We start from the raw sequence: 14,187 nt of genomic DNA on the forward strand, positions 1-14,187 counted from the left end.
TGAATTCCTCCAGCAGATTGTTTTTTTGAGACAGTTGGAGAATATGTTTTCAGGTTAAAGACACTGGCTGAAAACTGGTTTATTTATATTGACATACTGTTTGACAATGCATCTTTATGTTCAAATCATTGTAACTAATAGTGTGACAGGTTAGATAAGGCTTCAGTTTAGCATCTCCTCCAAACGACAACGCATCTGACAATAAAAGATGAAAGCACTCTCCCAATGCTGCACTTGTGTTACAGTGTAGATTTTAGTGTTCAAGTTTCTGAAGTGAAACTTGACCTTGAAACTCTCTGATTTGGTGAGGGAGAGCCCTAGCCACTGAACCACAGATAACACTTAAACTCTTTCATCCTAATTAAATTGGTAGAAGATTCCAATATTTTTGATTGGTTTATACTGATGTTTCTTTCTTGATAAGGGATAGCCAAAAGCAGTAAAGTGCCTGCATTTTGTTTGAACGTGAAGACTTTGCTGTACTAACTGTTGCTTCACAGACTGCGTCTTAAAAGTTGCCTAATCAATCAACCCTGAATATATTTTCATGTAAGCAGCAATTTTTGTTTCTGTTATGTGATTCGTCAGCAACTTCAATCTTTCTTTGCACCTTCCAGAATTCATTGAACTGCACTTTGTTTTGAGATGGATTGGTCAGAAATGCTACTCATAGAACTGGCAGTGTTAGTCCTTTTGCAGCATTTTTCAAATGAGATCAATCGGCCATAGTTAGCTCTTGTCAGCAGTGATCTTCCTGCACTGGCAGATGGAGAGGGCATGTCTTATCAGAGTGTGACATCAATGTATTCAGGTGTGAATTTAATAATTCGCAGCAACTTTGTAATTCCAGGAATGTGGTTTCTACACGGCAAGTAGGCAGCTCTTGCTTGCGTACTGTGATCCCTTACTAAAAGAGTAGCTATTAACTTGCCTGCAACCCTCATTCCTGTAGCTTCTCTCACTGAGGTTTTCCTTCATTCCTCCCAACGTCCCTGCATTATCATAACTCAATCTCGGTAATTTCATCTCCACCAGAGCCCTGGTTGGGCTAGGCCACCCTGTGACTAGGACTGCAATTGAAGCTGGGACTGGGTTGGTGGGGCTTGGGCTCCAGTTGTACCGGGTAGAGATGCCGATTAGGAATGATTCTGACTCTAGCCCCTGTTGGCTTGGGAATTCCAGGATTTTAATCAAGTGGCAATGAGGAATTGGCAGTATATTTCCAAGTCAGGATGGTGTATGAGTTGAATGAGAACCAGGAGAAGATGTTTCTCCATTACTGCTGCTGCCTTTGAACTGGGTGGAAGGTGGTTGAGTGTTTGAGAAGTGCTGTTGAAGAAACCTTGGCATGTTGCTGCAGTACATTTTTCAGATTGTTTACATAATGGCTATGATGCACTGATGCAGAAGACATTTTTATTTATTTATTCACAGGATGTGAACGTCTCTGACAATGCCAGTATTGTTTGTCATTCTCTAATTGGCTCTGAACTGAGGAGGCAGTTAATAGTCAATCACATTAGAGAGGTTGGAATGCCAGGTTGGCCAGACAGGGTAGGAATCCCCTGCCCCCCCCCCCCCCCCAAAGGACATAGTGCACCTGATGGATTGCTATGACAATCTGGTGGCTTCGTGGTGACTATTATTGAGACTGCCTTTTCTTTTAACTTCCAACTTTATTTAAAAACATGAATTTAAATTCCCAGCTGCCATGACGGGACTCGCGTCTCTGGATCAATGATCCAGAACTCTTTCCAATAAATTACCCACTACACTGTTGTATCTCTAATGTTGAGGATGCCAATCAAATAGGCTGCTCTGTCCTAGATAGTGTTCGGCTTCATTGATTGTTGATGGAGTGGCACACATCCAAGCATGTGGAGTCTGTTCCATCAAACCCCTGACTTGTGTGTTGTGGACGATGGAAATGCTTTGGGCTCACGGGAGGTAATTCATTTCTCACTGAATCTTAGTGAAAAGCAGAACAGATTCAAGGGGATAAATAGCCTTCACCTGTAAGATTTTGTTGGGACGATTTGAAGGGGAGTGGTTCAAAGGCCATGGAAAAGAGAATGAAATGTTGGGCTTTATCTCAAGAGGGATAGAATAGAAGAGTTGTCAGCAACAAGTTGTGGCTGGTCTAGTTAAGTTTCTGTCACTTAGCATCATTATGTTTGTTCTGCTAGTGCTGTGGGTCTAAGGATTGAACTCATTTGTTTGCCCTGGATCCCTTGGGTTCAATTAGCTCAGAGAACTCGAGGGTCACTGGCCCTAGTGGTTGGGATAGTGGCACTGAAATTTTAATGAGGGGGTGGCACTGTCATTCTCAGACACCAAATAAATATCAATCCATAAGAAAAACAACCAAAGAATTAACGTCTGCGTAAAAACATGCTCAACTAATTAGCAATCATTGATCTGTTGAGCTCGGGTGTCCTAGTGTTTTAAGAAATATGTAAAATACTGAGCATAAAAATAGCTACTGCACCTGCACTGCCTGATGTGTCACAGGAGAGTCGGTCATGTCATTTAGAAGAAGATGACTTGCATTTTTTGCCTTTCACAGCTTCAGGACTTCCCCAAACACTGCAGCCAATGCAGTAGTTTTCAGGTGGTGTCATAGTTTTTTTTATTATTCCAAAATAAACTTTATTCATCATAAAAAACTATATACAACAATAAAACAGTGCAAACCTTTACATTTGTGAACGGATCAATCATTAGTGTTACCCTTTTATAAAACAAAACACAGCACCAATGCCACTCGTGTGGCTCCCTGGGGTGCTACATCAATCCCATATTTACCATGTTTAAAGGGCTTCCTTGCCTGACCCCGCCCCTCCCTCTCCAGTGGCAGAAGAACGCTAAACTGTAGTCCTTCCCCACTGAGCCCTTGTGTTGGCTGCATCCAGCTTCAGTGCGTCCCTCAACACGTACTCCTGCAGCCTGGAATGTGCCAGTCAGCAGCATTCCCCTATGGACATCTCACAGTGCTGGAAGACCAACAAGTTTCGGGCAGACCAAAGGGCGTCTTTCACTGAGTTGATGACCTGCCAGCAGCAGTTGATGTTCGTCTCCATGTGTGTCCCCGGGAACAGCCTGTAGATCAGAGAATCCTCTGTTACGCAGCTGCTGGGGATGAACCGTGACAAGGACCCATAGTTGCAATATGTGAAACATGGCCACAGGTTTATGCACAGCCTGATCCCACCAGCAGAAAGTGACATGGACCAGATCATTCTCTTTTTTAATGATAATGACTGAGAGATAAATATTGGCCCGATGGATAACTCCTTCTCTCCTCTGACTTAGTGCACCCACCTGAGTGAGTAGACAGGACTTTGGTTGAACATCTCATCTGAAAAGCAGCACCTCCAACTGCACTGTGCTCTCTTAGCATTTGCACTGGATTTAAAGCTAAATTCTCTTCTTCTTTGGAAACTACTTAGGACTGAGGATGACTTGCCTCCCCTGTTCTGCGGGCTCTGGGATGGCTAATGATGTCAATATGGGAACACAGGCTCTTCCATAGACGGGGCAGGAACTGCCTGTCGAGATGGGTCACTGATTGGGTAGTTTGTCAGATGGTGTGTTCCTTCACAGTTTACACTGGGGCTTCTGTGTGCTGCAGGCTTGTGGTCCATTACACCATCCTGAATGCTCTTTCTTCATTTTGAACAGTCATGGGCCTGAGGTTCCCAGGAATCAGTGGGGATGTTGCATTTCTCCAAGGAGGGTTTGAACCTTTTCCTCTGTCTGCCTTGTAATCTCTTCCTGTGACAGAGCTCTGAATAACGTCTGTTGTGGGAGGCCGGCCATGGGTATGCAAATTTAATTCGGTCAACTACATTGAGCAGGCAATGCTAAAGATAGGCCATGATAGAGAAATGGGGTGCTATGTGGGAGGGAAGGGTTAGATAGATCTTAGAGCGGGATAAAATGTTGGCACAACATTGTGGGCCGAAGGGCCTGTGCTGTGCTGTAATGTTCTATGTTCTATAAGGTCTCATTGCTGGGGATATTGGCATAGGGGATGGCACTGACATTGATTCACATATCCTTTCAGTGAATTTGGAGGGTTTTGCAGAGGCAACGTTGCTGGTATTTTTCCAGTGCCTTGAGGTGTATATTGAAGGCAGTCCCAGTCTCATAAGTATGTAGAAGGGCAGTGAAGTGAATGAGTGATTTATCTTCAAATACACTATTCCTTGATTAATCAATAGCTTTGCTGGCACCTTGAAGGTAGTTGTGAATGATATCATTGATATCTGCCTTCGCTGAAGGCTGGATCCTGAGACGTGGGAAGTGTCCATGTTTGCCAGGTGAACTTTTGCTGTTGGAAGGCAGCGTGGTGAGTGGGGTACAAGGTGGTAGAGGACCTATATCTTATAGTTCTCAAGTCTCTGGATGGGTCTCGGAACCCATACCCTTCTGACTGACAATTCAAACTATAAAAATTGGAAAACTTTAAATTAGACCATGCATGTGTGCACAACGTGGATGGAAGGGAGGAGGTTTAAAGGGGATCTGAGAGGTAAATCTTTCACACACAGAGCAGTGGGTATCTGGAATGAGCTGCCAGAGGAGGTGGTGGAGGCAGGAACAGTGCCAATATTCAAGAGGCATCTGGACAGGTACTTGAATGAGCAGAGCTTAGACACATATGGAGTTAAAGCAGGCAAATGGTATTAGTACAGATATTCACGATGGCTGGCGAAGACTCGGTGGTCTGAAGGGCCTCTTTCTATGTTGTACAATTATGGCTCTATGGAAATTGCAACACCGTGTTAGGCAATTCATCATAACCGATCTCTGCTGATATTTATTCTCCACATGAGCAGTGCCATAACCCCTCATTCTTACCCTGTTATTTTTCTTTCTGTCAACCATTTGCCTGAACTGTTCTTAAGTATTGACAGTGTCTGCTTTAATCTGCATTTCAATCTGCAATCCAACTACTTTCTGCTTTGAATCTTTTCTGTTTAACGTTATGTTGTGGCCCCTTGTCCAAAACGTCTCGCTTGTTTGAAATTTCCATCTGTTTCAAAAATAGTTATCAAATCATCCCATTGTGCTAAAGAAGATTGCCCCAAGTTTACAATTAATTTCCTTGACAGCATTTTGGAAAATTTCCAGTTATGCCTTACTAAGGTTTTGTGTAGATTTGTTATTTGTCTAGTCCTCTTGAGATAAAGCCATTAACTTTGGTTTTCTGGCCTTATTTGTCCTATGGTTTTGATCCACACCTCCTTGATACTTCCTTACGTAGGAACAGGTAGAAATTATTTCGCATCTTGAGTCTGTTCAGCTTTTCAATGAGATTGTGATAGACCTGTGACCTAATTCCGTTTATGCCTTTTTCCCCAAATTTTTCCCTCAATACCTTTGGTTAACATAAATATGTTAATCTCATGTTTAAAATTAACAATTGACCTACAATCAATTACTGTTTGGAGAAAAGGCTTAGAAACGTCTTCCTTTCTCTCTGTGTGGAAGTTTTTTCTGACTTCATGCCAGAAGCAGCTGGCTCTAAATTTGAAACGATGCTGCCTAATCCTAGATGCCACAACCAGCAGAAATAGTCCCACCCCATCTATTATTAATTTCCATTAGTATCTTGAAAACTTTGATCAATTCACTCCTTGTTCTTCTACATTCCAGAGACTATCGCCTTGGTATATGTAATTTCTCTTATCCTTGGAGTCTTGGTATCATACTAGTAAATCTACATTGCAATCCCTCCACTCTATCCTTATTAACCTTTGTTCCCAGAACTGCTCTCAATATTCCACCAAACCAACAAACCTTCCCACATTAAGCATATGTATTTTTATTTGTATCATTGACCTTGCCGAGGGAGAACACCAGTAGATCCTTGTAATGTACATGTATGGCAAAATGGGAAAGCACTACTGTGTGAAAGATTGCTATTGAGCTTGAGATAATTGCCGCAATATCATTAACAGTGCCCATTTGGGAGAGTTTGACTGACAGGAAGGAGAGTAAATATAGAACGGTATTATACTGATTTGTTGTACCCTCATGCCTACTTCCCCAACTGCCTCAAACCTATTCCCTTTCATAATATATGTTCACTTAATACAAAACAAAATTACCTCTTTCCAAACTTAACTTCAAGATAAATTGTCAAAGTGCATCATTTTTGCAACATTCTTGTATTTGATGCAAAATATGTTGTTTTCGGAAATGGCTGATAGTTTGCATTCTCTGATATTTTAACAGGAGATAGTGGCATCAATAGTGCAACCCACCACTGAGGACATTTCACTTCCTCCAGCACAAAATCGAATGGAAGGAAGAATAATTGAAAAATTATTCTGGTCTTCTATCATTTATCCTTTTGAGAAAATTCCCAAATGTAGTCTGAACCATCAATGTGCAGTAACACACAAAGGAGCTGGAGGAACTCAGTGAGTCAGGCAGCATCTATGGAGGGAAATGGACAGTCGACATTTCGGGTAGAGACCCTTCATCAGGACTGGAAAGAAAGAGGGGAGATATGGGTGGGGGAGGGGTGGAGCAAGAGCTGGCAGATGATTGGTGGATCCAGGTGAGGGGGTTGATGGGCAGATGGGGGAGAGTGGGAATGATGTAAGAAGCTGGGAGGTGATAGGTGGAAGTGACAAAGGGCTGAAGAAGATGGAATCTGATAGGAGAGGAGAGTAGACCATGGAATAAAGGGAGGGAGGTCGAGAGGAGAACCCGGGGGGAGGGGTTGGGGAAGAGTGTGTGGGTAAACCATCAATGTGCTATTTTTAACTGAATATCATAATCTTAGAACTCATTGTCAGGAGATTGTGGATTTAGATCCCATTCAGGAAACCTGAGCACAAAATCTAGCCAGACACTTCTGTGCTGTGTTCAGAGAGTGACATACATTTGAATATGTTTTCTTTTTGGATCAGATGTTAAACTGAGGGCCAGTTTTTTCCCTGGGATGGATGTAAAAATCCTTTGGCACCATTTTGAAGAAAGATGGAGAATTATCCATAGTGTCCTGACTGACATTTATCTCCCACCAAAATCTAAACCAGACGCAATAGTAATTTATACACTGCTGTTTGTAGGCAGTGGCTATGTTTGAATTGGCTGTCATGTTTCCTATGTTGAAATAGTGATGGCATTTCAGGAGGTACTTCATTGCCTTCAAGGTGCTTAGGGACAACCTGAGATTGTGAAAGACACCAATAGAAATGCAATTCTTTCTTTTAGTTTCTCCCTTCTGATATACCATATGGACATTAAGACATGTTTCTCTTCTTCTAAACGTGTAGGTCACTGGGGTGCATTTTGTATGAAATGTGCTGCTTGCATCACGCATTCACTGGTCATAACTTCATGTCAATTGTTTTGAAGATTGTGGAAGGTGAGACTCCGTCACTGCCAGATCATTTCTCCAGAAATCTCAATTCAATCATGACAAGGTAAGTGTGTGTCCAGCTAGTAACTAGTTTATTATTGTCACTGAGATACAGTGAAAATTGGTAAATTGGTTTATTATTGTCACATGTACCAAGATGGAGTGAACATCTTTGTTTTGCATGCCATCCATACAGATCATTGCATCACAACAGTGCATTGAGGTAGTACAAGAGAAAACGATGATAGTATGCAGAATAAAAATTGTTACAGTTACAGAGCAAGTGCAGCACAGGCAGACAATAAGGTCCAAGGCCATAATGAGGTAGATTGTGAGGTCAAGAGTCCATTTTATCGTACTATGGGACCGTTCAGTAGTCTCATAAGAGCGGGATAGAAGCTGTCCTTGAGCCTGGTGGTACGTGCTTTCAGGGTTTTGTATCTTCTGCCCAATGGGATGGGGGAGAAGAGAGAATGTCTGGGGTAGGTGGGGTCTTTGACTATGTTGGCTGCTTTACAGAGGCAGCAAGAAGTGTAGACAGAGTCCATGGAGGGGAGACTGGTTTCTGTGATGTGCTGAACTGTGTCCACAACTCTCTGCAGTTTCTCGCAGTCCCGGGCAGAGCAGTTGCCGAACCAAGCCATGATGCATCCAGGTAGGATGTATTCTGTGGTGCATCATTAAAAATTGGTGAGGGTCAAAGGGGGCATGCCAAATTTCTGTAGCCTCCTGAGGAAGTAGAGGTGCTGGTGAACTTTCTTGGCCATGGTGTCTACGTGGTTGGACCAGGACAGGCTATTGCTGATGTTCACTCCTAGGAACTTGGAGCTCTCAACCCTCTCGACCTCAGCACCGATGATGTAAACAGGAGCATGTGCACCGTCCCCCTTCCTGAAGTCATTGACCAGCTGTTTTGTTTTGCTGACATTGAGGGAAAGGTTGTTTTCATGACACCATGTCACGAGGCTTTCTGTCTCCTTCCTGTACTCCAACTCATCATTATTTGAGATTTGGCCCATTATGGAGGTGTCAGCTACAAAGTTGTAGTTGGAGTTAGAGCAGAATCTGGCCACAGAGTCGTGAGTGTATAGGAGTAGAATAGAGGGCTGAGGATGCAGCCTTGTGGGGCACCAGTGTTGAGAATAATCGTGCTGGATGTGTTGCTGCCTATCTTCATTGATTGCAGTCTGTTGGTCAGCAAGTCAAGGATCCAGTTGCAAAGGGAGCTGTTGAGTCCCAGGTCTAGGAGTTTGGAGATGAGTTTGCTTAGAATTACAGTATCGAAAGCAGAGCTTTAGTCAATAAACAATAGTCTAACATGGGTATCTTTTCTGTCCAGATGCTTCAGATCTCAGTGTAGGGCCAGGGAGATGGTGTCTGCTGTAGACCTGTTTTGGCAGTAGGTGAATTGCAGTGGGTCGAGGTTGTCTGGGAGGCTGGAGTTGATGAGTGCCATGACCAGCATCTTGAAGTACTTCATGATGGTGGATGTCAGAGCCCCATGTGGTAGTCATTAAGGCATATTACCTTATTTTTCTTAGATATCTGGTTGATAATGTCTTCTTAAAGCAGGTGGGAACCTCAGATTGAAGTAGGGAGAGGTTAAAGTTTTGTTTACATGCCATCCAGACAGATCTTTCCATACATAAGTACATTGAGGCAGTACAAAAGGAAAAATAATAACAGAGTGCAGAATATAGTGTTACAGTTACAGAGAAAGTGCAATGCAGTTAGTCAAATAAGTTGCAAGGGCCATGATGAAGTAGATTATGAGGTCAGGAGTTCTTTATCATGCAAGAGGTCTGTTATAGATTCTTATAACAGCAGGACGATACCTTTGACCATTAAAGAAGGCTTCCCTCGATATCTTTGGGGTAGCACAGTGGTGCAGCTGGTAGAGCTGTTGTCTCATGGCTCCAGCAACCAGGGTTCAATCCTGACCTCGGGTGCTGTCTGCGTGAAGTTTGCACATTCTCCCTGTGATCACATGGGTTTCCTCTGAGTGCTCTGGTTTCATCCCACATCCTAAAAATGTGCAGGTTAATTGGGCACTTGCCCCTTGTGTGTAGTTGAGTGGTAGAATCTGGAGGGGGGGGGGGTTTGCAAGAGGGGGAACTTGATGGAAATGTGAGGGAATTAAATTGGGTCAGGTAGGATTAGTGTAAAAATGGGTGATTGATAGTTGGCATGGACTTTGTGGGCCAAAGGGCCTGTTTGCATGATGTATCTCTTTAAAACTCAAAGATTTTGCAATATTTTGGCAAGAAACAGCAAGATGTCCTTTTTTGCTATCTCTTGGTGTCAGTATCAGTTCAAAGGGGACATTAAATGATAGACATTAAATTAGTTTTTTTTTTGGTCTAGTGAGTTTTATAACTAGTGATTATAACTTAGTACTTGATTCAAAACCCATATCTCATGAAACAATGTGTAAGATTTTCAGGAAAGTTTACATGGTTCGTTAAGTACCTGCAGTTTTTGTCAATTCATTGATTTTCCTTGATGGCAGACTGTGCAGAGGAGGGCGAAATCACTGCCAGCAACTTCAGGATTTCCATGTTAAACTGCTGGACATCCCAAAATTGCTGCCAATTTCATGGAGTAATGATGGTAAACAGTGACAGCCTTGCCTTCATTACAACAACAAAATGCAAGCCAGTGCCCTGTCAGCTTTACTGTGCAACTGCATATTCTCCGCTAATGTATGGTCCTTTTGTTTTATAGCATGTTGCAAAAGAATCCATCACATCGACCAACAGCTGCAGAAATTCTGAAAATTCCATATATCGACCAACAGCTCCAGGTATTGAAAATAACACTCATCAGTTCTCCCCAGAATACTGGCCATCCAGGTCTTCTATCAATTGCAATTGCAGAGACAATGGGTGTATTTAAGGAGTAGCTGGATAGGTACTTGAGATAGGTAGATAAGAAATAGAAGGATATGTGATGGAATTAGATGAGGAAAGAGAATGTAAGATATGAGGAGACATAGGCTAGGCTGGAGCAGTGAAGGCCGAGGAAGTGAATAAAATCATGAGAGGCTCTGTTGTGGTGGGAATATAGGTTTGTTCATTGGTAGCAGGATGAGAGGAGAAGTAAAGAAACATGTTCAACCAAATGGTAGTGGGGGTCTGTAACTTGATGCTCAAAAGGTGCTGGATAAAGAAATCCTCATCAAATCTGAGAAATACCTGAAGGAGTATGTGAAGGAGTGAGGGATTTGTCAAATAGCCAGTAAGGACATGATTTCGGGGAGGGCCTCTGGGTATGTAGCAGAGCTCCAAAATACAGAGGCAACAATCAGGAGCATTTGTGATGTTCATTGGAACAATACTAGAACTGAGAAGCTCTCGTCATCGGGAAAGATTGAACAACCTGCAGCTCTTTAGAAAAGAGAAAACTGAGGCATGACTGATAGAAGTTGGTGAGATTGTGAAACAGATTGATGGGGTACACGTGGAGATGTTTCCAATAGCAGTGAGGCTCCAACTGGAAACTGTAAATATGAGATAGCCACAGATAAATCCAATAGGCAACTTAGGAGAAACTTCTTTATGCAGAAAAAAATGAGGATGTGGAACCTCTTCCCACAGGATGTGCTGTGGTGAATAGTACAGATGCATTTGAGGAGAGGCTCGATGAGGGAGAAGGGGGCAGAAGGTTATTGTGAAAGAGGAAGTGCAGGAGGAGGCTCTAGTGGAGCATAAACACGTGTACGGACAAGTTGGAGTGAATGGCCTAATCCCATACAAAATTCTGCAAAGTCCCCCTACTTTTGCAAAAGTGTTGTATTTTAAAATCACACCATTAAAAGGTGGTCCTTCTGATTTTTGGCCCTGTCAATTGAAGGACATAGTGTTTGATTGTCTCCTCTGCATTCCTTTTCAATTTTCTTCCTGTGGCTCAGCAAAATGTTTGCTCCCTGAACAGACAACCAGTCTGCAGCTCAGGGTTAAGTAAAGGCCTGGCATTACCAACCACTTCTTTGCCCATCTCTGGGAGGTGAATTCCCCGTATCTGCCGCACAATCCCACTGTTGGCATTGAGAGCTTTTTATCTGCACGGTTTTTATTTTTAACTTCCTCTGTCAATATCCCCTTCATAGAGGTGTCAATCTTGCAACAGAGATTTCAGGTCATTGATTCAAAGATTTAGAGAGGCCTTTGAGGAATTAGAACTTCACCCAAAGAGTGGGAGAGGTCTGGAATTTACCATCTGGAAAGCTGAATCCCAAAACAAATTTATAAAGTCCTTGTTCTAAGCTGTTATCCAGAAGGGTAAGAGATGAAGGCTGCAGAGTGGGATTAGTCTCATTAGTTCTTTATTGACCAGCATAGACTAACAGGGTGAAATGATCTCTGCTATAAATTTCTGAGATGCTGCCGTTCTATGATTTAATTCAGAATATGGGAATAATGAAACTGCTTTTGGCAATTCTGTAGTTCTCATTCTCATTATGCAGAACACTATAATTAACACCATGTGAAAAGACAGCTTTGGATCTTTTTATCTATAGGCTGGGTAGTGTTATAAGATGCTCATTCATTTACTAGCAGTTAAAGAGACTGGGAAACCACAAGAATAAAAACTTGACTGGTGTCATTGATACTGCCAAACAAATCTTTAAAATGCATTCAGTTTTGTCAGCTTTTCCCGTTACTGACAGGACCTGTCATGTCAAATGGTGACAGAAGGGTCATCGACCTTGGGATTTACTGACAGGAGCTGTCTTGGCAGACTGTGACAGATAGGTGATTGGAACTCAGAATTTGTATTAAAGTGACACTGGATTTTTTTGTATAATACAGTAGAATAATGTACACTCTGTCAATTGTAAGTGGGAACCCATTGTTAGAGAGTACATACATCATACTTAAGGTGCCAGTAGGGAACAACAGCTTTTCATATAGACATTTCTTTTATTTAATGAGTTGTGGGATGTGGTTGGTGCTGTTAACACTTGAATTTATTGCCCATACTTAATTGCCATTATAAGCGCAGTGATCTGCCTTGCTGAACTGCTGCATTTAATGTGGTTCACTCTTGTGCCTTGGGTAGATAGTTCCTATGTTTTGACCTTTCCTTGGTGATGATGAAGGAATGATGGCGTAGTTCCAAGTCAGGGGATGAGTTGAGATTTGGAGGAAATCTTGTGGGCTGTGGGGATTCTATGTGCCTGCTTCCCTTTGACTGGTAGAAGTCACTGCTTTGGGGGATGATGCTGAAGAAGCCTTGGTGAGATACTGCAGTGCATCTCGTGCACTCATGATGAAGGGAGTGAATGCTTCAAAGGGTGAACCTTTTTTCAACAGTTTAACATTTTAGTAATCTGTCTGGAAATCAAAAAAAATTGTGGATGCTGGAAATCTGAAATGAGAAGAAAAAATGCTGGAAACATACAGGTTAGGCAGCATCGGCAGGAAGAGAAACAGTGTGATTGTTTCAGGTTGAAGATTCTTGAATTCCCAGCTTTTGATTATTTACAGACATTTCCTAGTCTGTTGTTGGATTTCTGGTGCACTTCCCTTCACATTGTGTGAATGTTCAAAGTACCTTTCATACCATGTTTTAGTCACTGTTTTTGCTCTGTTGCAAATTACAGAATATAAAATGCAAGTTCTCGAACATAAGCATGAACAACAAGACGACAAGCTCCCAAAAAGAAGCTCTGCAAATAAAGAAAGCCTTGTAAGTAAGACCACATACATTTGATCTCGATGGTAGTCTTCATTGATCTAATACTGAAGCCTGGAGATTCATTATGGGGTGGGAGGATTGGAGGCACTAGGGCAATGGAAGCACATCATGGAAGTGGGAATGAAGACAATGGAGGGGGTGGGAGCATGTTCTAATCACAGCAGATAGACTGGAAGCTTAGAGGGACAATGGATCCATTGGGGTGTGGTGGATGGAGGCATCAGGGGCTTGTAGACTTTGAAGTCCTCCTAATGTTGTTGGAGGTGGAGACTGAGGAATCAGAGGAGATGGAGTGTAAGGGTAAAGATCTAAGATTGGATACATTGGGCGACACATTGGCACAGTTCATTGAATTGCTGCCTTACAGTTCCAGTAACGCAGTTCAATCGTAGTGTCTATATGGGATTTGCATTTTCTCCCTGTTATTTTGTGGGTTTTCCCTGCATGCTCCCATATCCTCTGACATCCCGAAGATGTGTGGGAGGTAGTTATTGGGTCTGTGGAGATAATAAAATGGGATTAGTATAAACGAGTGTTTGGCGATTGGCATGGACTCGGGTCTAATGGCCTTTTTCCATTCTGTACGACTCTATGACCTTGGGTGGAGGAGGGGTGGGTGCAGTAGAACAAAGAACATAGAGCGGTACAGCACAGGAACAGGCCCTTTGGCTCACAATGTCTGTATCGACCATGATGCCAATTTAAACACATCTGCCTGCAGATGGCCCGCATCCTACCATTCCCTGCCTATTCATGTGTCTGCGTATATGCCTCTTAAACTTTGCTATTGTATCTGCTTTCAGTACTTCCCCTGGCACCACTTTCCAAGCACCTACCACTCTGTAAATAAAAAAACTTGCCTCACAAATCTTCTTTAAACTTACCCCCCGCACCTTAAAGCTATGCTCTCTAATATTTGACATTTCCACCCTGGGAAAAAGACTCGCCTATCTATGCTCCTCACCCTCCAATGCACCAGAGAAAACAATCCAAATTTGTCCAACCTCTCCTTATAGCTAATACTCTCTAATCCAGGCAACAATGAGGTGAGCATCTTCCAAAGCCTCCACATCTTTCCTGTAATGTGGCAACCAGAACTGCACACA

General features: G+C 42.6%; 1 protein-coding gene across 2 annotated transcripts in view; it reads left to right on the plus strand.

Moving 5' to 3' along the window:
• Window positions 1-14,187, plus strand: part of nek11 (NIMA-related kinase 11) — a 206,891-nt gene that overhangs the window by 102,140 nt on the left and 90,564 nt on the right. For both annotated transcript variants that reach the window (XM_052016234.1, XM_052016235.1), the window contains exons 7-9: window positions 7,296-7,445; window positions 10,106-10,184; window positions 12,987-13,072. In XM_052016234.1, the coding sequence (XP_051872194.1) occupies window positions 7,296-7,445; window positions 10,106-10,184; window positions 12,987-13,072 (315 nt within the window). The remainder of the gene's footprint in view (window positions 1-7,295; window positions 7,446-10,105; window positions 10,185-12,986; window positions 13,073-14,187) is intronic.

This window comes from Pristis pectinata, chromosome 5 (assembly GCF_009764475.1).
Source record: "Pristis pectinata isolate sPriPec2 chromosome 5, sPriPec2.1.pri, whole genome shotgun sequence".
Classification (NCBI taxonomy): domain Eukaryota; kingdom Metazoa; phylum Chordata; class Chondrichthyes; order Rhinopristiformes; family Pristidae; genus Pristis; species Pristis pectinata.